The sequence below is a fragment of the Anguilla anguilla genome, chromosome 16 (genome assembly GCF_013347855.1).
Source record: "Anguilla anguilla isolate fAngAng1 chromosome 16, fAngAng1.pri, whole genome shotgun sequence".
NCBI lineage: Eukaryota > Metazoa > Chordata > Actinopteri > Anguilliformes > Anguillidae > Anguilla > Anguilla anguilla.
The window spans coordinates 4,780,855-4,805,523 of NC_049216.1; the positions used below are offsets into that span (position 1 = coordinate 4,780,855).

The 24,669-nt window shown below is 40.0% G+C and overlaps 1 protein-coding gene across 1 annotated transcript; it reads right to left on the bottom strand.

The window, feature by feature from the left end:
• Window positions 1-783: 783 nt before the first annotated feature.
• Window positions 784-24,175, bottom strand: LOC118215542 (mucin-5B-like). Its single transcript, XM_035396438.1, has 30 exons — window positions 24,137-24,175; window positions 23,316-23,361; window positions 20,622-20,883; window positions 19,824-19,938; window positions 18,442-18,532; window positions 18,172-18,284; window positions 17,571-17,787; window positions 17,050-17,175; window positions 16,290-16,407; window positions 15,566-15,704; window positions 14,736-14,840; window positions 13,748-13,817; window positions 13,524-13,661; window positions 12,617-12,781; window positions 12,160-12,254; window positions 11,892-12,018; window positions 11,550-11,802; window positions 11,148-11,200; window positions 10,445-10,548; window positions 8,816-8,967; window positions 8,330-8,468; window positions 7,944-8,051; window positions 7,341-7,520; window positions 6,802-7,041; window positions 6,146-6,302; window positions 5,037-5,165; window positions 3,909-4,059; window positions 3,275-3,318; window positions 2,912-3,157; window positions 784-1,070 (listed from the first exon to the last, which is right to left on the bottom strand). The coding sequence occupies exons 1-30, from the start codon at window positions 24,173-24,175 to the stop codon at window positions 784-786; spliced, it is 4,209 nt and encodes a 1,402-aa protein (XP_035252329.1).
• Window positions 24,176-24,669: the final 494 nt, after the last annotated feature.

A 24,669-nucleotide genomic window follows, 5' to 3' on the forward strand; every position in this document is an offset into this window, starting at 1 on the left:
ACTTCAGTTGTTTTTGGTGGCACAATCGTTGTCTCTGTGCTAATGGAAGGTCTTGAAGATGTCACAACTGGGGAAACTGTGGAAGTCTTAGGTGGTACCACTGGAGTAGTGATTTCTGCTTTTGTTGTGGATGCTGTGATTTCTGAAATTGGAGTTGTGGACAATGTTTCTGTTACAGGAGCAGTGGTCTTCTCCTTTGGTGGCTTAGTTGTTTCAGTCAAAATTTTCTCTGTTGTGGATGGTTTTTTAGTGACTGTTGGACCTGTTTGAGACGTTGTAGGTTTCACTTCTGTTGTTTTAGGTGGCACAATTGTTGTCTCGGTGCTTTTTTGTGTTGTTCCTTCTGTCAGCGTGAATGTAGGCACTGATTCTGTTACTGGTCTGTAGGAAGTTTCCCTTCCTTTTTCTGTGGTTGCTGGTGTGGATGTTTCTGTTACAGGACCAGTGGTTTTCTTTGTTGGTGGCTTTGTTGTTTCAGTCTGAATTTTCTCTGTTGTGGATATTGGTTTTTCTGTCGTCAAAGGTGCTGTGGGAGATGGTGTGGGTTTGACTTCTGTTGGCCCAGTTGGCCTTGGCGTGGTTCTTGTTCTCACTGTTGTTTTTGCTGTGGTCACTGCCTGTGGTGATGTTGAATATTTTGTTGTTGCTCCTTCTGTCAGCGTGAATGTAGGCACTGATTCTGTTACTGGTCTGTAGGAAGTTTCCCTTCCTTTTTCTGTGGTTGCTGGTGTGGATGTTTCTGTTACAGGACCAGTGGTTTTCTTTGTTGGTGGCTTTGTTGTTTCAGTCTGAATTTTCTCTGTTGTGGATATTGGTTTTTCTGTCGTCAAAGGTGCTGTGGGAGATGGTGTGGGTTTGACTTCTGTTGGCCCAGTTGGCCTTGGCGTGGTTCTTGTTCTCACTGTTGTTTTTGCTGTGGTCACTGCCTGTGGTGATGTTGAATATTTTGTTGTTGCTCCTTCTGTCAGTGTGAATGTAGGCACTGATTCCGTTATTGGTCTGTAGGAAGTTTCCCTTCCTTTTTCTGTAGTTGCTGATGTCATTTCTGAAAAGGAAGTTGCAAGATCTCTCTTGAAAATGTTTTTGTTGTATTCAATAACTGTTAAATTTACACTTTTGACATTATATCAGATGCATTGAGTCACTTGTTTTCCAGAATTGCAATTACTTTCAAAATGACAAAATAATTGACTAATTTACTTGAGTTTTAAATAGTCACAAAAATTGACTAAAGAGTAAAATTCATAACATTTTGCTAAGTTTTATATATATATATATATATAATTTATTTATTTTTTAAGGGTTAATGTGTTGACAGTAATACACGCCACTCATGGCTTAAAGGGGAATTTCACTTTAAAACACATAGGAGATTATTTTATTTCTAATTTTCTTCTAATGAATGTGTCAACCTTCATTTTTCAATTAGTTATTTCGTTTTGTTAATATGTTTCAATGTTGTGTTGCTTACCTTTACAAATTAATGAAGTAGACCTAGGCAGCATATCATTGCGCGACTTCAACGCTATGCTTTTCTTCGAAGAAGAAAAAACAGGAAACCGTACTACTATGTGGACTTGCGCTAAAAAAAATAGGTCCTTGTTTCTAACGTTTGACATTTAAAACTAAATAACTAATCGATAATATGTTATGCTGCCTAGGTCTACTTTATGAATTTGTAAAGGTAAGCAACAAAACATTGTAAAATATTAACAAAACGAAATAACTAATCGAAAAATGAAGGTCGACACATTTATTAGAATGACAATATAAACAAAATAAGCCCACATGTGTTTGAAAGTGAAATTCCCCTTTAATTTCTGTTAAAAAATTAAGAAAAAGTTACAACCAATCTCTTTGAATTACAAAGACCATTGGCAGTTACAAAACTATTCAACAGAAGCATATTGCACAGCGTTTCCCAACCTTGGGGTCGGGGGTCGCCTGATACGCAAATGTACGTCGCAAGAAAATAGCTGAAAATAGAAACATGTTTTAAATTTTTTAAAAATAATATAATTTTTAAAATATTTTTTTTTTTTTACAAATATTAAGTTCATTTAAATCAAGTTTGTGTTTAAATCAATCCGCGTAAATTGGCGCAAACTGTCCTATGCAGTGTGGGTAGCCGACTTAGCAAGTTAAAAATGGACCGATTTCTTAATTCGAGCTCCCCCATCCAGAACATCAAGCGAACCTGATACTGAACATATAACTTCAAAACGGTCTCAAAAATATGATGAATCATTTCTTCAGTATGGATTTACGAGCGTCATCGAGAACAACGAGGAAAAGCACAAACGGCTCTTGTGCGGTAATGTGCTGTCTACAGAGAGTATGAAACCAAACAAACTTAAAAGGCACTTTGAGACAACACACAAAGAATACATGGGGAAGCCAAAATCATATTTCAAAAGAAAACGTAATCAACTGAGCAGGCAGCACTTTAGAAAGGTTCCCTTCCCAAGGACTTATTTGTGCGAACCAGGACTTAGCGCTCTTGTTTGCATGATATCAAAATGACCAGTCCAAACTAGACGTGACAGATGAGATCAGACGCGCGCTCTCGACTTCCCCTGATTTTGATAAGTTGCAGTGAGACGCGCAAGCGCAACCATCCCATTAGACATGGTGAGTTTTTAAATGTACGATCAGTGTCAACATATTGTGCTTTACTGGACTCTTAGCAGTGATTGTATACTAAAATGTAACTGTCATATGTTAAATATTAAATATTAAAAAAGTATCCAATAGCAAAGAAATGTCAATATTTTAAATGGCTGGGGTTGCGTAAAATTTCAGACCTAAAATTGGGGTCCTGAACTAAAAAAGGTTGGGAACCCCTAATATAACACAACCAACATGGCACACCCCGGTACAGTTCTATTTGGCATAAATCATCTAAACTTACCTGTTGTTGAGAAGACAAAGACTGTTGTTGGTGGTGCTGTGGTATATGTGGCAGTGCTTGTGGATTCTGTGGTCCTGGGTGACGTGGTTGGTACTGCTGTGGTGGTGGTTGCACAAGCATACATATCCCTCTCAATTGTTCCATTCTTTCCGCAGACAGCAGTGATGCAACTGTCGTCACCATCGGTAGTGTTGTAAATGGTAGTTCCATAAGAATATTTATTTCCTTTGTATATGCAGTAACAGGCTGTGAAAATCAGAAAAGAGTTATATTTACTTGTCAGATACATTCAACCATGTGTTTCCTCACACCCCTTCTTTGATTATTATAGTATTAATATAGTTTTATGAATATTAGCTTCACCGTTGTCATCATGACTGCAGAGCACTCCTGTCATTGCACAGTAGCTGTAAGAAAAGAAGGAAATTGGTTGTAATCTTTCTTCTTGAGTAGTGTGTAAGTCATTCATTGGAACACAGTAGGCTAAATATTAACTGGAGCTTTGAACAGTGTTGCCATCATTCCTTTGCTGTAATACAGTACAGCATGCACTGTACAAGTGTGGCATTGAAAGATATTTCAAATTAGCCTAGTTACATTTGCAGCACACAGTACACAGATTTGCTAGCTTATTTACCAGGGAACTGTAACTATCTATAGATTTGGTTTCTTCAGTCTCTTGGTTTGCTTTTTCAGTGTAGGTCCTATGTCATAGCAGTTTGCAAGTTAATCTATGCTGTTGTTCCCTGCACTTGGAATAGTACTTCTCTCTAGGGTTTTCGACACATTTGTTCCTGGTTATGGTTATACACTTTGTTGTATGTCGCTCTGGATAAGAGCGTCTGCCAAATGTCTGTAATGTAATGTAATGTAAGTATGTTTGCAGGAAATATGTGTCAAAGGGATTTCCCTTTGTCAGAGCATTTTCTGTTGAAATACAGGATTACTGGTGATCCTAGCCAGGGGAGTTTTTGTTGATTATCCAAAAAAATCTTACCAGGTCTCACAGTTCTTTGTGGATGGGACACTCTGTCCATTGGTGTAGTGATTTCCCTCCTCATCATAGCAGCCACACTCTTCACTCGGCACACAAGTCATTGTGGCTTCATCTAGGAATGGTTTGTCTGCAGGACACTTTGGATAGCAGCCTGAAAAGATAAAGTCTTTCAGGATATATTCTTCGATCCACATTCAGTTAAAATTACTATGAGCAGTGTATGACCAGTTACCAGTTGAAGTTAGGCTACTTCTTGAGCTGCCATTTTTTGAACTACTGAATAACAGTGAGGTATTTTAAGGCAGAATTAGAAAGCCAATATAAAAATGAAAATAGCCTTCAAAAATGGTTTATGTCAAATGTGTAAAACTATATAGTGTGACAGAATCAGAATCAGAAACAGGTTTATTGCCAAGTAGGTTTTCACATACAAGTAATTTGATTTGGTCTGATGATGTATAACAGTAAACATAAAATAAACATAGACATAGTGCAAACAATAAACATAGTGCAAGTATAAAACAAGTATAAGCAAGGGAAAAAGTGTTATAAGAATAGGTACAAGTACTATATGTCTATTTGGTGCCCGTGGGGGTCAGGATAACAGACAGTGTCAGTGGGGGTCCCGGGAATTTCTCCTTCACTAGTATTTATTACATATAAGCCTTCCACCAATTCAAAAATAATGTTTGGTGCATAATATGCAGACCACAGCCACAGTCACCACAAGTTGTTATTTTACTCTTGCAATAGAGCATGTGTGGGCAAAAGTTCATTTAGCTCAGTTTCAGAAAAAATCAACTTAATTAATTAAATAAAATTTTTGTACCCCAGGTATATGTAAATGGAAACCACAGCTAACAAAGTGAATACCTTCATTATCAAAAATGGGACATTCATGTTGAGGCAGCAGTGTGAGTATAACTACGTCCATAGTGATATACCCTCTTAAATGAGAAACTTAGCAACTTTCTAACATGCTTAAGTGGCTAATCAGCTGCACAAAACTGTAGCATCAATAGCTGAGTAAAATGAAGTATGGTTTTAAAACTACATATTATGTAAAGAACTAGAGGAAATAAATATTACCTCTGATAACTGGAAACAGAGTAGGGGGGAAAATGTTACCTTCAAGTGCAGGAATCTGTTTTGAGCAAATCCCTGAAGGATTCTTGCAGGTTTTAACGCAGGGGGCTCCACAGGGCTTGTAGTGCCATTCACAGCCATCAGGGCCATTGTAGTAATCACAGAACAGAGCTACATGGGATAGAAACAAATCAGTCTTATACATCCACATATTAACATAACATAACATAATGACGAGAATGGGCCATTCAGCCCAACAATGCGCGCCATTTTCCCGACAAAATTGTACCTAGTGCTCTGATTAGATAGTATCAAGCGCATTTGCAAAGCATCACTTTTACACAAAGACAAGTTCCTCCACAGTTTGTAAGATTGTGGCATGGCACATTAACGTCAAGTGATGCTCTGATGCATCAATGGCTCAGCTTGCTCTGAATGTACCACAGTGCAAGCTGCAAGTTTACTTTACATTATGGTATTTCTCATGTTGCTCCTCTGATTGCCATTTGTCTCTATCCTGTGATGTTTTTCTTGAACATGGTCCATCTGTCTTGGGGACCAGAACTGGTTTAAACCAGCCCTCAATGGTTTTATAATGAAATGCGGTACTGGACAAGATAAACCGTATTGCATTTTCAACAAGAGAACAACAGATCCCTGTTGTTGTGAACCCAGGTTTGCTGCTCAGGGTCATTGTAGCATTTGGTCTGCCGGAGAGGCGGATTGGTCTCGGCTGCGCCGGCTGGTGGAGAGAGCACACACACCTGGGCTGCGTTAGCTAATCAGCACATGTGCTTAAAGGTGTGCTGCTCTCCACAGTTCGGGGCCGAGACCGGGAGCTTACACTGAGAGCGCGGTTATGAGTTTTGTTTCATTTTATTTTGAGCACGAAAGAAAAAGAAAGCAATCCTCAGCTGGGATACTGGAGGAGCTGGACCTGGCCGGGAAGGTGGGTCAGCCACAGAACAGGGAACTGAAAAGTTTTTTTTGTGTGTGTGTGGGTACGCCCTCTCTCTCCGTGCGACAGAAACGGTGTTCCCCAGCATTGCCGCATCTCCTCCCAGGGGTGTCACGCTTGGCGTGTGACAGTCATATGAACACATTTTCATTGCGGCACAGGGTTTTTGCTTGTGTGGTTTGCTGTGACTCACGGCAGATTTGGGGAGTCCTCCAGGCGACGCAGACTCCAGCTTCGTTGCAGGCCTGCGCGTAAGACGCCACAGCCGTGCAGAAGCACTCACAGTCTCCCCCGCTGTCACACGCGCACGAGTCGCTCACGCACGCATCGTAGTACTGCCCAGGGTCCACCTTTCCAGAACAGTAAAGATTTTCTGCTTCAGCAAATCACTTTTTTCCAGTTACACGCCATTTTATACCATCAGAATTACTTTTCAAAGTATGGGAACATACTTTTAAAGCACATTTTTCATTGTACTCACATAGAAGTGGCTGTATAACCACAAGTGAATAACTCCAGATTCTAGATTTGAATCTAAATTAAGAACCAGTCTAGGACCGACCACTAAGTCTAGCTATGGCAGAGATTGATCCAAACATCCTAAAATATATCTCATTCTAAAATATCTACAAATAACTGTCTATATGTTTACAAACTACAAAAAAAAAATGGAGGCCAAGATTGCGTTGCAGGTGGCACAGAGATTTAAACAATACAAAATTCACAAAATGCAACCCATATAATATATGAAATACATATATGAAAAATAAACATTTAAAATGCAGCATATATATTTTTGAATGCTGCCTATCCCTGGAGTAGGGTAACTGTGGTTCGTGGACGTTGTACCTGTGAGTGGCAGGCACTGAACACTCTGCTGTTGATGATGCTACACTGCTTCTGGGCCCAGGATTGTCTGTAAGGGTTTGATGTGCAGGGGTCTTTTATGAGCTCTGCATCGGGGCAGGTGGGAGCCACCTTCCAGCTGTTTCCAAACTCCACGGGGTTCACTACCACTGCCTGGCTCCTGGTGGTGAAGTCGTTGTTTCCGTTGCCATCGTAGTTTCCACACAGACCACAGACACGGCCCTGGGGAAGACATTAAATGCAAACATGCATCTTTGGCCTGGAGCAGTGCAGCACTAAACGCACACGCGTGTGTCAGGCCTGGAGCACTGCAACGATAAAGGGGTGCCTTTGCCTCCAATCAGAGTGATTAGGTTTTCCCCTAAACATATGTATAAATAAAAGTGTTCACCTGGAAGTAATTGCCCTGTTCTTTGAACAATGTGGTGCACATGCAACCATGCAAATACGTCATCACATAGTGAGGTCGCCGTGGTGACAAATTGATCAATCACTTATGACTTTACATGAAAAATACTTACTTGAAATTTTCGGCCAAGTTTGATGAACATGCTGGTCTTTTTGTCCCACATTAGGATCACACCATTGTTTGCCTCGACCACCAGATAAATCCCCATGGTTCTGATCTGGTATGGAATCTCATTGCCGGTATCCCTCTGTATCACTTCGTACTTTCCTTCAGCCAGCACCAGCTCATTACTCTGAAAGAGAAATTACAACCATGCTAACAAAAATAGTTACTAGCTACAGTATCTATTTCTGGGACATTTGGGGGTGATTGTCCTTTCTGTTTGCCACAGAGATTTTCATTCGTGAAGTTTGGTTGACATTTGCAGACTTGAGGCACAAAACTGTCTAAAGTTGTTGGCTGGTTACCAACTAACTGCTTACAGCAATTTTCTTTCATGCTTTATAAACATTACCAGACATATAATGTTAACATGTCAGTCATGATAATATATCTAATGCCGATGTGCACATGTTAAATAGAGTCAGTTTTGTAATTGTAATATCTTACTAAGTAGTAGTTTTGCTCCTGACCCATTGTAGGCTTTTAGGTAGGCTTCTGGTTGAAATGTCCTGCTATTTTACTAACGTCAGACACACAGGCCTGCAGTACATACCCCCAGAAAGAGCTTGATGGCCTTAGAACAGGTTGCTCCAGTGGTTCCGCAGGGTATGTTCTCAGTGATCACCCTGAAAGTACCATTACTGCTCTTGCTGCAGTAATCCTGCGAAAGTTTCACATTTGGGTTTAAGTTCAGGAATATGCACATTTCTACATATGTGACATGTCTTGAAATGTGGTAGTGTAGCTTAGTAACTAGCATTATGAGTAAATATCCAAACATATTATATATCCAAGATATTGTGTTCAATTTGGCTTTAAAGATAACAGTGATATTTATGGAGAGAAAAGATATAACACAATATGCTTTCCCAGGCTACTTTTCTGTCTTGCTCCATGAGTACATTTAACTAGAAATTTGCCATTCCTTATAAGATGTACCTGAGTGAGGGTATATTCACACCCTCCACTGAATCTGAACCTTTTCTCATCAAAGGTGATGTAATTGCCATCTCCATATATGGCACAGGTCCCATGGCACTCATTAGATGTACACTCCCATTTGCTTTTCTTACAGGTGCTGAAACGATAACAGTAACAAAATACAGGGATGAGATCTTTCCTGATTGGTCAGAAATGCTTGTTTTCAGCACCTATTTGTCCCAAGGGCCAAAAGTATTTGACTTTTTTTTTTCTTTTGCTTAGCATACTCTTCTGCTAACAGCTGTCCATCCATCCATCCATTATCTATACCCGGGGTCAGGATTGCAGGGGGTGCTGGAACCTTTCCCAGTGTGCATTGGCCAAGAGGCAGGATGCTAACAGCTGTCACAGAGTTTCTAAGCTCTGAGTGACATCCCTGAAATTAGGATAAGATGCATTTCGAAGGAACACTGATTTATAGAAGTATGTGCAGATCAGGCTTACCATGTGTTGCAGGAAACTTTAATTTTGGACCCAGGCTGATATGGAATGCCGTTGTGGATACAGGGGCAGGCGTCCTCCTCTATACACCCTCCCTTCCCATCAGACACCAGTCCTTCAGGACATACACAGCCTGAAATGCACTCCGTACTGATCTGTGGTGGAAAATCACATCACAAAATCATCACAATAAGAAGTCATCACGGGCACTTGTGCACCTGTAAAACACTTTAATTTCATGGTTGTCCATGTGTAAGTGAACATTTTACTGCTATCGGCATAACCACTGCTGTATGTGCACTCTCTAATCCTGTCTGAATACACAAAATGGTATATTATAAATGGTGGACTGATTGGCTTGCTAACTAGTACAGACCAGGTCTAATAAGCATTGTCAGGCTATCATATGCTGCTTCTCTCAACATTTCAAGCAATTGAATGCTGTTTGTGAATCTGATTATTCATCAGCATCGGTTTAGGGCAAACAGAGGAGATCAGCTCATAAATATTTATGGATAGGTCAGGGTAATAGTTTGGGCAAAGTACCCTGCAGTGTGCTAAGTTAGTGGGTAAAGTTTTACTGCCAGTCTATTGGAAGGTGAGTGGTAAATGCACTGCATGTTGAGTGTTGAATGATGACTGTATTGTACGGTAAGTGCTGCTGGGTGGTCTGTAGGAAAGTAACTCACACGCTCCATGTTGAGTGTGTTATACTGTAATGCTGCTGGGTGGTCTATAGCTGCTTGGTGGTCTGTAGGAAGGTAAGTGAGTAACTCACACACTCCATGTTGAGTGTATTGTACTGTAAATGATGTTGGGTGGTCTGTAGGAAAGTAACTCACACGCTCCATGTTGAGTGTGTTATACTGTAATGCTGCTGGGTGGTCTATAGCTGCTGGGTGGTCTGTAGGAAGGTAAGTGAGTAACTCACACACTCCATGTTGAGTGTATTGTACTGTAAATGCTGCTGGGTGGTCTATAGCTGCTGGGTGGTCTGTAGGAAGGTAAGTGAGTAACTCACACACTCCATGTTGAGTGTGTCATACTGTAAATGCTGCTGGGCGGTCTATAGCTGCTGGGTGGTCTGTAGGAAGGTAAGTGAGTAACTCACGCACTCCATGTTGAGTGTATTGTACTGTAAATACTGCTGGGTGGTCTATAGCTGCTGGGTGGTCTGTAGGAAGGTAAATGAGTAACTCACACACTCCATGTTGAGTGTATTGTACTGTAAATGATGCTGGGTGGTCTATAGGTACTGGGTGGTCTGTAGGAAGGTAAATGAGTAACTCACACACTCCATGTTGAGTGTATTGTACTGTAAATGCTGCTGGGTGGTCTATAGCTGCTGGGTGGTCTGTAGGAAGGTAAGTGAGTAACTCACACACTCCATGTTGAGTGTATTGTACTGTAAATGCTGCTGGGTGGTCTATAGCTGCTGGTGGTCTGTAGGAAGGTAAGTGAGTAACTCACACACTCCATGTTGAGTGTATTGTACTGTACGTGCTGCTGGGTGGTCTGTAGGAAGGTAAATGAGTAACTCACACACTCCATGTTGAGTGTATTGTACTGTAAATGCTGATGGGTGGTCTATAGCTCCCGGGTGGTCTGTAGGAAGGTAAGTGAGTAACTCACACACTCCATGTTGAGTGTACTGCAGGTCCTCTGGCACTCGGACCCTTTGGTCCCTGATTTGGTCTCCTCGCAGTTGAAGAACACCATGGGTGCACGGCAGGCCTCTGAGGGAGATGCAGGATGGGCATTTCTGTGTTACTGTTTATTTCCTGCTTCTAAAAATGACTTGTCCCTTTCCATTTTACTTAGCACAGAACTGTAAACATTAATTAATTCTTTACAATTCTATTAAATTGTAAATATTATTGGGTCAATTGCTGTGTGCTTCGCTGAAGTTGAAACCTCAGAACTGCTGTACAACTGGAAAAGCTAATTCTTAATTCATTGATTTGGAAAAGGTGCTCCAGTTGCACCGCAGTTCAGTGGCCTAGCGGTTTAAACCTGAGGTTTAAACTCCAGCTAAGCACACTGCCTATTGACCCAACTGTGTCCAATGCAAAAAGACAGTGTTAAGTGCTTGTTCTGTCTTGACTAAATAACTTCTGGTTTTGTACGGATGTCCACATTGCTAAATAGAAATAACAGTAATTGAATTTATGTCTTTATATTCAGTATTTGGCTGAATATACTGTATTTGCTATCTCCATATAGCCTATAGAACAGGTCCCATGTTTTAAATACAGATTTACTGTATTTATTCGCTAAATTGAAATCAGATAAAAATTGAAATTGAAATTAGAGACTGAGATTTAATTATACTTACTTCTTATCTTTTGTTCAGCCCCAAAGCAACTCAGAGATCCTTTCTTGCAAGTGCTGCAAAATGGGGACAGTGTAAGATTGGCAAAACAAAGCCAATATCGCAATGCACTGAGAACAAGTGAAGCTATTTCTTCATTGTGCTGTTTTTCACTGGATTGAATTATATCAATAATTTATGATCCAGAGTGCACGGAATGTGTTCTGTTTCTGTCTGCACAATAAACACTGTGGTCACTTAGAAAGCCTGTGCTTATATCATTCGGAATACAGTATACACTGTATTGTATCGTATTTATTTGCTGATTGTTGACTTGTTAACTCACTAACACGCACAGAGAAACCCTGCTGTCACTAACACACACACAGAAACCCTACTGTCACTAACACACAGTGATGGCCCTACCATGTAGCCCCGTTCTTGATGATTGTCTCTCCTGGGGCAACCTCCACCCCCTTGTGGTAACAGGAACAGCTTCTGGGCGGGACACATAGGTTTTCTTGGTTCATGTAGGTTCCCGATTCGCAACCGCAGCCGTCCACAGGTAAGAAGGCGACCTGGCAGGTGTAGTCAGGCTCACTGAGAGAGCGGCAGGTACGCTTGCAGCTGGTCATGCTGTACTGAAACACCATTGAGCTTGGGCAGCTGGTGTATTTCTCTGAGAAAAAGAAAAGACAGAAAACCCCATTTTAGTATCACTTAGCCTGATCTGTCCTGCTTCCCTTTGTCTGATGAAGTTTGACCTACTGCAGGCAGTTTCTCTCCATCCTTTGAGTATGATGCCTTTGACGGCACAGGCGTAGACGTAGGAAGAGAGTGCAGCACACATGCAGTCTTCGCTCTTCTCGCAGTTGCAGCTGTCATGCATGCATTGCTGAGGACAAGAGGGAGTCCGCCATCAAAAAGAGCTCTCGGACAAATTTGCTATGTTGGACAGAAATTCAGCGACTAGGATAATGATCATGACCTCTTCAAAAATGACGACATCTAAATAATTATGTGTGTAATGACTTACTGCTTTGTAACTGTCTGGGCTTATCTCAGAATGACACTGGGAAAATGGTCCTTTTGGGTCTGTCAGGAAGGAGCACCAGTACTGGGCATATTGCTCTGGGGAAAGGTGAGACACAAATACATGAACACATGGAACTATGTTTCCTGTCTTTGGAAGAATATCATCATAATACTTTAAAATACCATGTCATATACACAGTAAACACATACTTCCCTATAGTGACAAATATGAGAATGAAGGACAGAAGTAGGTTTCAGGAAGAGCTGTAGTGTTCATGTTGTCATGGTCAGAATGTCACAGTTTTAGTGTACATGTTGCCATAGTCAGGGAGTCACAATTATAGTGTACATGGTGTCAGTTAGGGTGTCAGAGTTCTAGTGTGCATGCTGTCATAGGAAGTTACAGTAAATATTGTCATGGGGAGTCACAGCTGTAGTTTGCTTGATGCCATAGTTACCGTTCTCCACGCTAAGACCGCAGGGGTTCTCAAAGCTGCCCTTAACATCGGGGCAGCTGGCCCTAGCCTTCCAGGTGTTGGCGAATGCTGCTGCGGTGCCTTCCACCAGTCCACTCGTGGATTTGAAGTCATCTGATTGGATATTGTTAAAGTTTCCACATAGACCTGAGGGAGGAAGGCACAAGGTACTGGGCATGTGTCGAAATACCAGTCAGCCATCTGACAGCCTCCAGTTAGGGTCATAAATGGACAGTACTATGAGACTGACTGGGTTGACCATCTCAACAAGATGTCAGTTTCTGGAGACATGCCAGGGATGACAATAGAGATCATGACTATATCACCTTTTGCTAGAAACCAGAGAAGAGTTGCACTAGTCATAGAGCACACTGATAACAAATAGAAGAATGCCAATGGTGATTGGGAATACTTACTGCCTATAGTTCTTGGTTACCATCAGGGATCTTGTAAGTATGACAAAAAAGCTAGGAAGCATGTGCATTGCTAATAAACTTATGATCAGTAATGGCTTGTGACAAATCATGATCTTGTTTAGGTGGGCTACAAGTGGAGGTGGCAGTTCAGCCAATGCTTCCACTGACCTACAACTCCTGACCTTGCTAGAACCTTGCTCACCTTTTAAAGAAAGAGCCTGAAATTGTGCTGAATGCCTGTGAAATTTTCAACCAGGCAGCACCTTACAATAGTTTACCCATATTACCTGTAATCGCCATTCTTTCAATAACATGCTATTGATACAGCTTGTATAAAATATCACAAGGTGTGGATCGCATTAAGCATATTAAGAAAAATAGTTCTTGTGACAAAGCTCTGGATCATTTCTTTAATCTCTGTATCATTGCAGTTATGGTAGGATGATGTACAGGTTGAAAATGCGAGCACGTACCACAGGTTGTCCCCTTGTTTGAGGGTTTTAAGGTGATGTAGACCTGCATGACTGGAACCAGCTGGATCCTCAGCTGGAGCCCGTAAATGGTTTCGACAATGACGTAGAATGTGGATGGCTTGAAGATGGTGACCTTATCTGTAACGTAAATATGATTCCGTTAGAATACATCCATTTCTGTTCATTACTAGCAGACATATATCAGAAATTTTGCAACAGCCTACCTGTAGAAAGTGGCAGTGGAGCAGCTAAATTATTCACAAAGGTACCTCCGTTTGGCTGTATGGAGATGATCTGTGGGATGGAGAGGAAGTGAGTAGGGAGACATTTAACATTCTACAACAGCTGCCTTAAAAATATGTCCTGGTTGGTACACCATTGGTGGATATGGTGGTCAGTAGTCACCACTGGATGCCAACCCTGGTACATTGTTGCATTTGCTCTAATATACTAACTATCGATGACCTGGCGGGACGTGCTTCGGAAGATAGTGTGTTTGTCTGAACTCTTGGGAATGTGATATGACAGACCTTAAAAAACATTTTAAATGGACAATTTGGAGAAAAGGGATATTTCGGGTTAAATATTAGCCTCTGAATATAATGAGAATAATGGGTTGTATTTTTCACAGTACTTTTCATGGTCTCAAAGCACTTCAAACAGAAGTAGGGAAACTTGCCTCAACCACAACCAATGCACTAGAACAGCAAGGGAGAGAGTAAGACTGCCACCTACTGGCCCTACAAAATCACCAACAGTAATTTAGTTTTTCCAAGAGGACCAATTCAAATACTAACTAAGTGCAAAAAATAAACAGCTGTCTCTACACACTAAACATACATTTTAATATTCCTTTACTGGACAGAGACAGAAACACATGAAATTGAATAACATTTATCTATATGATGTTGCACAACCTGGTGCCATTTATAATGACACTTAGGGAACATAAGGTCGACAGTACACTAGCCAGAATATACTTTACAATTATATCAAAATATAAAATCTTCTTGAAATGAAATGCTTTTAATGGTCATTAATCTCCTAGAATCTTACTGGTCTTGAAATGGTTCATGTAGTTCAAATATTTTCATATTTAAGCCAGATGTGACAAAAGAAGACTGAGACACCCTAAGGTGAAAGAGGTGTTTCATGAATTTCAGGCTTTACTTAAATGACGCCTAAAAGGATGCAGAGGAAGGAATTACTTACAGTATCTGGGACTCGGATGATCACAGCCTTCAGACAGGTCTCCGTGTCGGTTAGGCCACATCTTTCTAAGTCTGCCAGTACTGTGAAATCCGTCCCTTCACATTGCTAAGGGAAAAGGGTGACAGTGAACTGTGACATTTCACAAACCAATATTTTTCTGAAGAGAATTCACCCATTCCACAGTTAAAAAAAAAAAAAAAATAGATGGGCTCAACTGCACCTTTTTTGTTATTGTATTCCCTTTGGAAATTGTCTGTTTTGAAGGGCTACATGCTAACCTGTTTGTACGTGGCACTATACAAAAATAAAGGTTCACTAAATATAGATTTTGAACATTCACCAGGCTTGGACTGCAGGTACCTGCAAACTGCTGGTTGTGGCTGCTAACCTATAGCCACGCCCATCTAAAGCAAATGCTGTATTGCTACTGTTGTTTCTAAATGTGCATATTTGTACAGCAGGTTTTCAGCGGCAGATATGTTTATTGAACGCTAACTTTATTTGCAAACTTTTCAGGCTCATTAGCCCTGTGGACTGTAAGCAACAGAGACCTTCTCTCTCTCTCTCTCTCTCTCTGTCTGTCTGTCTGTCTTCTATATATAAAGGAGGATGCAGAACACAATGTAACAGTAACATTTTTTTTAAATGGTAATTTTAATAACTAAATTTTAGCATTCAGCCTGGAAATAACGTACCTTACTGCAGCATCAGAGTGTATGACCTGCAGAGTGTGTGCTGTTTATGGAACTTGACCCTAACCATGCGTTTGACATAAAAAATTTGACATAAAATATAATGGTGTCAGAATCACAGACTCTATGGGCACTAACCTTGGCCAGGACGAAGGAGCACTGCCCATTAATGCTGTAGGCCTTTCCGTCGAAAGTGGTGATATGCGACCCACCCTCTACAGAACAGGTTCCAGGGCATTCCAGTTCCGCACAGCTCCACTCACCCCCAGAACATGTACTGGACAAAACAGCTTGTATTTTAGTTCATTATCACATGGTCACAATGCTTCACAATGCCTACCTGAGTAAAACTGGATGCTAGCTTTTGTTTTGGTCTTGTACTATGACACATGATTCAACTAGGATCCAAAACTGACTGAGTCTTGTTACTTCAAACATTTTTAAGAGATATGTTTTCATGTTTCTTATAACCAAATGGCATGTTCCTAAGTCAGACTTTTTGTTTATTGTATTTTATATCCTGTGTTCTGTGCATATACTTATTTATTGTAGGTTGCCTCTTGGCCTGGACACCCTTGCAAAAGAGATATTAACATCAATGGGACTCCAGTTAAACTAAGATATGCAAATACAATAATAACCATTGTCTTTAAGATCTATATTCGTTGAATCAGGTGCTTTAGTGCTTCAGTTTATTTTTTTAAAATTGGACAAAACACTGATGAGGTTGATGGAAAAGTATAATGCAAGTGATTGAAAATTAATATAGGGAAAAACTAAAATGATGCCAGAAAGAGTGGATACACATAACATACAGTAACACTGCGGTTGATTTTGACATTTCACAGAGCATTTAACTCACCATTTCGAGCATCCGCTTCTGTAAGATTCTCCTGGACTGTATGTTCTTCCATTATAGGTACAAGAGCACTGTTCTACTTTGATACAGCCAGTCTGCTTGATGTCATCAAAAATTGTCCCTGAAAAATACATATTTTTAACATTTAGCATTGTGATCCAACTCTGGAATTACAAACCTAATTATACCTGCAGCTACAGAAGAGCACTTAAATTTTTCTGCACCTCTGAATGGACATAAAATGTTTATAGCACAGATATTTTTATAAATTTATAGATGTGCATGCCGCTGAATGCCTTTTTGCAATGAATGAAGGTACTTTAAACTCATGATAGATAATCACCAGTTTCTTTAAAATGTTTTGTGATCTCCTTATAAAATCACTTTGCAAGCAAAAGGGAATAAAAATAGCAGAAGAAGCTATTGATCATTACTCATAATTGAACCTCGTCCATCACCCTCATAAACTTAGGGTATGATGAGCCTCACCATGTTAACACTTTTATATGAGGTAAGCCCACAGGATGTGTTTTGCTAAGGAAGCAGAGGTCAGTTACTACTTATAATAAATCGTGATTTCTTGCACTGAGGTGGCAATTCAAACCAAAAAGTTCTCTGGTGGTCCATCAGCAAATAACTTGATACTGGCTAAAGCTTGTTAGAAGCAAACAGGTAGCATAACTTCTGGTAGAAACCATTCTCAAGCAAATTGCCCATTCCAGACTCTGGAGCGATAGAGACTACTGAACATGGGAGCATTTACCAGGTGGGCAGAAGCAGCCGTCGGTGCAGTGCTCCTCACACAGTTGGCTTCTGTCTGAGTTAGAGCAAGTGTCGATGCACGGGGTTCCACACTCCTGGTACTCCATGTTAAAGGGACAGGATTTGCCTGTGTGCCACAGTGAAGCCAGTCAGCCATGACAAGATTGAAATCAAAAGGTATCATCAACCTCTTTCGCAGTATGTTTACACAGTCAATGTACATATACTCTGAAAATAAGACCCCAGCGTATTTACAAAAATTGTTTCTTGTATGAAATGTGTGTTATTTTATACATCTGTAGGATGCATTATAAAATGATATGGTCTGTAAAGGATATTCTACAAAATATTAACCCTGTTTTATTTTTTCACACTGCTGTTGGCTAGGTTTATGTTATATGTATTTTGATATAAAATACTGTCTATGTAATAGATGAAACATTTTCATCAGTGTTTCAGAGGAAGATATAATGTCACTTGGATCGTTGCATGCACGTTGGAGGAAAGTGGAGAGCCACGTACTGCAGAATTGCTGGGTCCTCCACTGCTGTGGCTGTCCACCAGCGTGTACGCACTGTCGCGAGTACTCCGAGATGGTGTTACACAGGCAAAAAGACCTGCTGTTCTGGTCGCAGTAGCACAAGTCGGAGATGCAGGCTTTCATTAAGTAATCGCTGGCCACCAGGTCCTGGCAACTGCTGAAGGCCCGTCCAGACAGCAGCTGCTCACAAGCCGCTCTCTGTAGGGATAACCGCCCGGGGATAAGCACAACAGGTACAGTACTGTCAAGGCACAGAACAACACAATTATTGTGTAATACTTTTACCCCCCCCCCCCAAAAAAAAAAAAAAAATACTGCAACCAAAATTCCAGAAAAATATGCTGCTTTGCAGAGAATGCGAAGATATGAAATCATGCAAAACAGTGGGCTAACCCATAAATAATTCAAATGCATTTATTTGAAATGCTGCCCATTCTGTTACACCCCAGGACCAATCAAAACACCGAATGAGTGATCAAATGTCCTTATCACTGGGGAGGACATGCTGCTTTGTGAAATGAATGGATGTAAAGAACTGAAAATCTATCATACACTTTTACTACACCAGGTGCAGGTTCTTACCAGCTCCACAGTTTTGCACCTCTTTTTAGGCAACGGTGCAGGTTCTTCACAGTCTTCTGTGGGGCTATCCATCCTCCAGATGTTAGCAAAGTCAATTGCAGATAATCTTGCTCCTGTGAGGCATGAGAAGGTTGGAGGTTAAGCTCTGAATATATATTTTAAAAATTACACCCAGATATACATAGAATAAAATGTTAGTTCTGTCTCTCTTGACAGTTTTTTTTAGCTGCAAGCATTGGTGAATTTCACAGAGGTTCAGCAAAAACTTACCATCTTTAAAGAACTCGTCATAGGTCTGCACCCCGTTAAAGTCACCGCAGAGCCCACACGTCTGGTTTCTGAATTTTTTGTCCATTTCCATCTAGAACATGAGAGATTTGACTTAAACAAAAAGCTGAGAGTTCAGAGTTGTATTATTTACCTTAGGAAACTATTCCCTGAAACACAAGCATTATATACAAAACCATGACCTCTGACAGTTTTACATTATTTTAGATTACGTTGTTACATTATTTTTTATTTTGGTGCTTTAAAAATTATTATTATATCATTTTAATATTATATACAAATATTAAAAAGTTTATAAAAAAATAAAGCCTCACATCCTTTTTGGTTTTTACTTTGTATTTTTGCTATTTGATGATTGATGATGTAGACAATTTTTAATTCGCAAATGTGACCGGACAATGCCCGTTTCTGTCCGTAGCATGCTTAACCACAGAAACTGTAGATTCATGCATTAATATGATAACAGGACCTTCAACGGGATGTTTTGCAAAATCATGCAAACGTTCACAAATATCCCTGGGCAGCCATGTGTTTAGAAAATCAACTGTCAAGGTTTGTCTTTCCCAAAATTGATTTTTTTGCTTATACTAAACATAATGTAAATGCAGTACACAAGGAATAATCTATTGTGGTTTCAAGATCCTGCTCTCTATTGTTGGAAAACAGCCAGTGGGAATTATAAAAGAGAAACATTACTGCTTCAGTGAAGCAGGAGATTTTTTCTATAAGTCATGCTAATAAACACGAGTGTGACTGTGCACAGGAAAGCATGCTAACATGCATTCACTGGGTGCACCACATGCCTTGTAAAGTACACTGCACACACTGATATTTTTGTGCTTCTGACATTTGTAGAGTTAACAGGTCTGTGCTACAGCATTATGTTTATGGCTTGAAGGTGCCAGGCTTAGAGACTGAATTGGATATGACCCTCTCTGAAGAACAGGACTCTGCTTGTCTACATTCCGTATCTCCATGGCAACCATATGCTAGAGAAAATCCCCCTACTGGTTGGTTGGAAGATCCAGCTGTTGCCTTCTCATTTAGAAGAACATGGAGTTCATCTCGTGGTCTTACATCAGCTACAATATACCACTCACCTGTCACTACAGGACTGTTAGGATGGTTACAATACATGAAGAGGATAGTTCATCAGACATGTGTGCAGTGTACTTTCTAAGGTTTGTGACATGCTATATATGGGAATAAACATAGATGTTGGCATGTTTACAAATAAAAAAAAAACTACCATGTTACTTTGGTGAACCTAGGACTCAAAATATCACATTTGATTAAGTATGTTTACATCCCCCAGGTTTAGCCGGCCTTCAATGTATTTTTACACAGCATCACAAGCGTCATACCAAGAAGGAGTCATCTTTGTTCCACGTGGCAACCAGGCCCAGCTTGGATGTAATTTTAATGTAAGCGGGGGTTGGCTCAATGAGAACTCCAAGCTGGCTGTATGGCAGCTTGACACTGAAAGATATGGAAGTTGGTTAAAGGCGCAACACAAATGACCAAAAAAACAAAACAAACAAACCTGTCACACTGCCCATGTAATGCTAATAATGTCTTATTAACCACCATTTGTAAATACTTTTTTATATTTGCCATTTAACCAGTATAAGAGGCACATATCACACATACTGGTTAGGCATTGCTGGGATACTGGCTTATTAGGCTTATTTTACTCATGTCATAAGCACAATACTTGATATTTGGGTTAATATCTGAATATTGGTGTGTATGTAAACACAGTCAGTAAGTTTACGGTACTACCCAGATTAAAACTAAATCACTGTTGTCAAATTGATCTGAATCTAAATTCAAACAGTGAATAAAGACATTCTCTAATATCAGTGAAGGTCTTTATTCACTGTTTGAATTTAGATTCAGATCAATTTGACAACATTTAATGAAATAGTGCAATAGCCGTTATATGTGCCTTCTAAACTGCACATATATCAGAAGAATTTTTTTTGCACAATTTTGAGATATTGGCAATACGTGGAATAGCTTTCCAGGAGGAGACTCTTGGGTCGTTCAAGCCCATCCATGATGCATTGCTAGATTCTCTTCAGATTAGATAATCGACAATCCGAGGTGGTCTGAATGGTCTGTTTTCATTGATTGTAGGGTTAAGATTTCATAGTACTCACTTGATTTTGTTGACGAGGACTGAGTCTTTGAGGAGCTCCACCACTGTCCCGTCCAGCTTCATGGTTATCTTGCTGATGGTGGGCAGGCCGTCCACCACTTGCCTCCTCATCTGGATGTTGAACTCTTCGTAGTCGCTCTTGCACAGAGAGCTTAGGACAAAGTTACAGGTGGATGGCACTTGGATGACGTCCCCATCAAAAGTCTTGAAGTGGTAGTTTCCCCATGTGCTGCAAACTCGGCCATTGTGAGTAGGGCTCACTCCTTGGGCCAGAGAAAATCATCATCATCAATGTCAGATTTTTAGTAGAACATTCTGTTAGGTATTAAATGTCAGTAATAGACAGTAAGTTGTGAGAGCACATTTCCAGACCTTACCTGAGATCAGCGGTATCTTAGTCAGGGTTGGGATGATAGTCACAGACTGAGGAGTGGCTACAACACAATGAGTGAGAAGTTAGCTGTACTGCTTTTTCTTTCTACAACACAGTTAAAACAGTAACTCAAAACAGTAACTCGGGCAATAATGCAAAGCCTTATTGTTCTATGAAATATTCAGTATTTTGCTGTATTCGTGACTTACTTTGTTGTCCTTCTTGACCAACTGTGGAGAGAAGCAATGAAAAAAATTTATTTGTAACATTTTATATTACATATTCTTTATCAGATTCTCCAAGTCACAATAAAAACATGTTTATTATCTTAGATAATAGAAAGTAGCATGCTTTGAGATTTGAGATCTTGTGTAATGTATATTCCACATTATGACCTGAATTTACATTTAGCATGTACTGATGTTTTAACTGGAAAAGCTTCCATAACACCACAAAAACTTAATTTTCTATCAATGACGTAATAATCTGTAATATAATGGTGGAGCTGCATCAAAGAAGCATTAATTGGAAAAGGAATGTTAAAGCAGTTCCTGCAGATCTTAGAGTTGCAAAAAGATGTACCGACCTGTCAGCCCAACAGACAGCAGCGTCCAGGCCAGGAGTCGTAAGAGTGTCCCCATTCTGCTATGGGGCTTGGAACGTTCTCAGCACTGGTGCACTGGAGTAAAGTTCCCAGCCAGACTCTCGGTTTTATATCCCCCAACTTCCTGAGGGGCGACCATGGAACCTTGGAAATCAAAGGCGGCAAAGGTGGGGTTGACAGGCAAATTTGAGTATGTCAAGATGAAAAGTGACTGTTTAAGAAAGTGTACATTCCCTCCCTAAACATTGACATACACAGCTAGTGTTGACAGATTTGTTCCATGCAAATTCTGCCATTTTGAAACAATTTTCATATAGGAACGTAGTTCATGTAAGTTTTTATTTGAATTTTTACTTAAAGATTTTTTTTATTGTTTAGGTGTATCTATTCTCCTTATCTATTGTATTTATTGCATTATCTTTCCATTAACACAGTCAGTGATGTCATAATAATATTATGTTCTTCTCTCCTTTTTGATCATAAGAGATTACTACTTCAGTCCCACTCATCTGTGAGAGGTATAGCTGTATCTGATTGGTACATGGCTAATACATAAGCATATAGTAAAATAAATAACAAAATAAATGACTGGTAATGTCTAATCATATAGCACAAATACTTTGCCTTCAATGTACACAAAAAAGCTTTAAATCAAAAATGATTATTTCGTTTTTATCAATCAGTTGATGCCAGACAGCATGGCCTCATAGCCAATTGCTCCATGATAGGTTGGCAGGGGAGGAAAATGGAAAAGCCAAGCTCATAAGGGTTTGGACTTCCAGAAATGTATAAAAGACAGAGAGAAAGAAATAAAAACACACACACACTAAAGCACACATGCAATATTCAAACTTCTTGTTGTCCTTGGGAGGATCGATGCCTGGAGCCTGAGAGGCACTGCTGGAGGGCCTAAGATTTTAGTGGGGTATTTCTAGTTATAAAAAAGAAAACTCTACTCCTGTCAATCCCTCCTGTTTTTTGTTAAAACGACAAGCTTTGAAACACAACTTATATTACTCAGTGACCTGAGGTGTGGGCTCACCCCTGCCTAAGGTTGTCTCCCTTTGAGTCAGAACACACTCAGTCATCAACCGTCTTCTGCGATCTGTGGTTTAGATGACAATATCATCATCTGCCAGGAACCCTTGTGGTCATTCCTGTATAATGTTGGGCTCCAGCCTGACTGGTGCTATTGGGGTGGCCTTATACACTGGGTGAAAAGGCTTAAAACACAGCTCATCAGCATCAGTATGATACAGATCAACAAGAGTCACTGCGCAATAACAGTGCCAGTCCCTCCCAGGCCATTTTTCAACCATCCAAACATATCCCAAGCCCAAGAAGGAGTCATGAATTCTCACAACCTCTTATTCTCATCTTCATTGTTGTCAGGAATGTAAGTATAACATTCTTTACAAACCACAGCGCATGTGCCATTCTGAGATGCTGGAACATAATCCAGAACTGCCCCATTCAGCAAAATTATATTAAATGTCAGCAGTGACACTTTGTGTTGCTTTGGCTGTATCGTTAGTTACGGATTCAATCAGCACAGCTAGTAGCTTAGTCTCGGTTATTGTTCATCCTACTCCATATCCTGTAAACATAACAGAAGCAAATAGTTCCCCGTCATTAATATCTCTTTAAGATCTATCTGGTACTGGATACAGGGTGACACGATGCCTAATGGCCAGAATCACATATGCAACATAACACACTTTTTCTCCATGAATCTAGTTCCAGTCCCAGTACACCATATAAAGCCTGGGGACATCAATAGCATGGCAGGGGGCATGCTAGTATTATTTTTTTGCACAATAAAATAAGTGTAGTTGTTTTTGTACCCGTGAGGTTCTCCTGGCATTTTATAGATTACTTGTTTAACGTTTGGATTTGTGTCCAGGTGAAATTCAACAGTTGTTATATAAGTGCGTGAACTGAACTGTGTTCTTGGCGATAAATAGCTGTACAAAATTAGTATTGTACCTCATTGAACCTATGTTTTGTAGTTGTCCAATGACCATGATATGCACTTTTGTACGTTGCTTTGGATAAATAAATGTAATGTAATGTAAGTGACATAGGAACACTAGCATAATAAAATGGCCTTCATTTCCACACCACTGTATGTGGAAAACAAACCCAGCAATCAGAAATGTTTAATTCCTCTTCATATATGTCTTAGTTATTGGGTGATAATGGTTCGATTGATAACTCTGTTTATCTCTTTAATTATCGTTGTGCAATCCACCTCTGTGTTGGGTTCCTTTAATGCCATGGAGGGGGTCTACAGTCGAGGCTAGCCAGCCCAGACCTCCTGCAAAGGATAGTATGGAAATCCCCATGTCAACAGATGAGCCAGGTGAATTTGAGCCAACTTATTTGGAGCTGCAAACTTAATTACAGCTCAAAAAAGTAGACTATTTGCTCACACTATGAGTTTTCCTGTTTGTACTCCTGCTCTAGTATGTAACAACTCTTGTTTAAACAGTATACGTGCGTCAACAAGCTCAGGTCCATCAATTCCCTGTGTCTGTACAGCACAAAAATGGTTGTCATCACTGTCACCATCTGTCATGGTCAATATAAAATCGCAAGATAGGTGACCACATTACATTAGTTAAAGACAGAATTTGAAAAGGTGACAAGCAACATATTTCAAAAGGTTTTTGGGCACAGGGGTGTCCTGAGCTCGGGTGAGAAGGGTGAATGGGGGAGGGGGGGGCGCTTTTTTATAATCTTTTTTATTTGATGGGCATGAGCCTAAAATAGTAAAAGTTTATTAAGTGTGATGATATCACCTGACCTTCCCTTCTTCCCCTTCATAGCAGATATTGAATAGAAGTGGATGTTACAAATGATAATAACACTAAAATAAACTTTTGATAATTGATAAGAGAAGAAAATAATCAGTTATTAATTGATCATCATTGACTTTTCATTTCTGCATTTTTGGTCCTCCATAATTATTATGGTGGTCAGATGTTCTAATCATAATGCAATCACAAGCTGTTTTCACAAGCAAAATTGTAATTGCATGTCATGTGCTGTACTTACAAACCAAATTTTGTG

Bases quoted from the DNA above. Each gene is read 5' to 3' on its own strand.
- LOC118215542 (XM_035396438.1), bottom strand. From the start codon at position 24,175: ATGACAGATGGTGACAGTGATGACAACCATTTTTGTGCT. The intron at 11,803-11,891 runs GTAGGTCAAACT...TCTTTTTCTCAG, and splicing joins ATGGAGAGAAACTGCCTGCA to AGAAATACACCAGCTGCCCA. The intron at 7,521-7,943 runs GTATGTACTGCA...TTTCTCTTTCAG, and splicing joins CCATCAAGCTCTTTCTGGGG to AGTAATGAGCTGGTGCTGGC.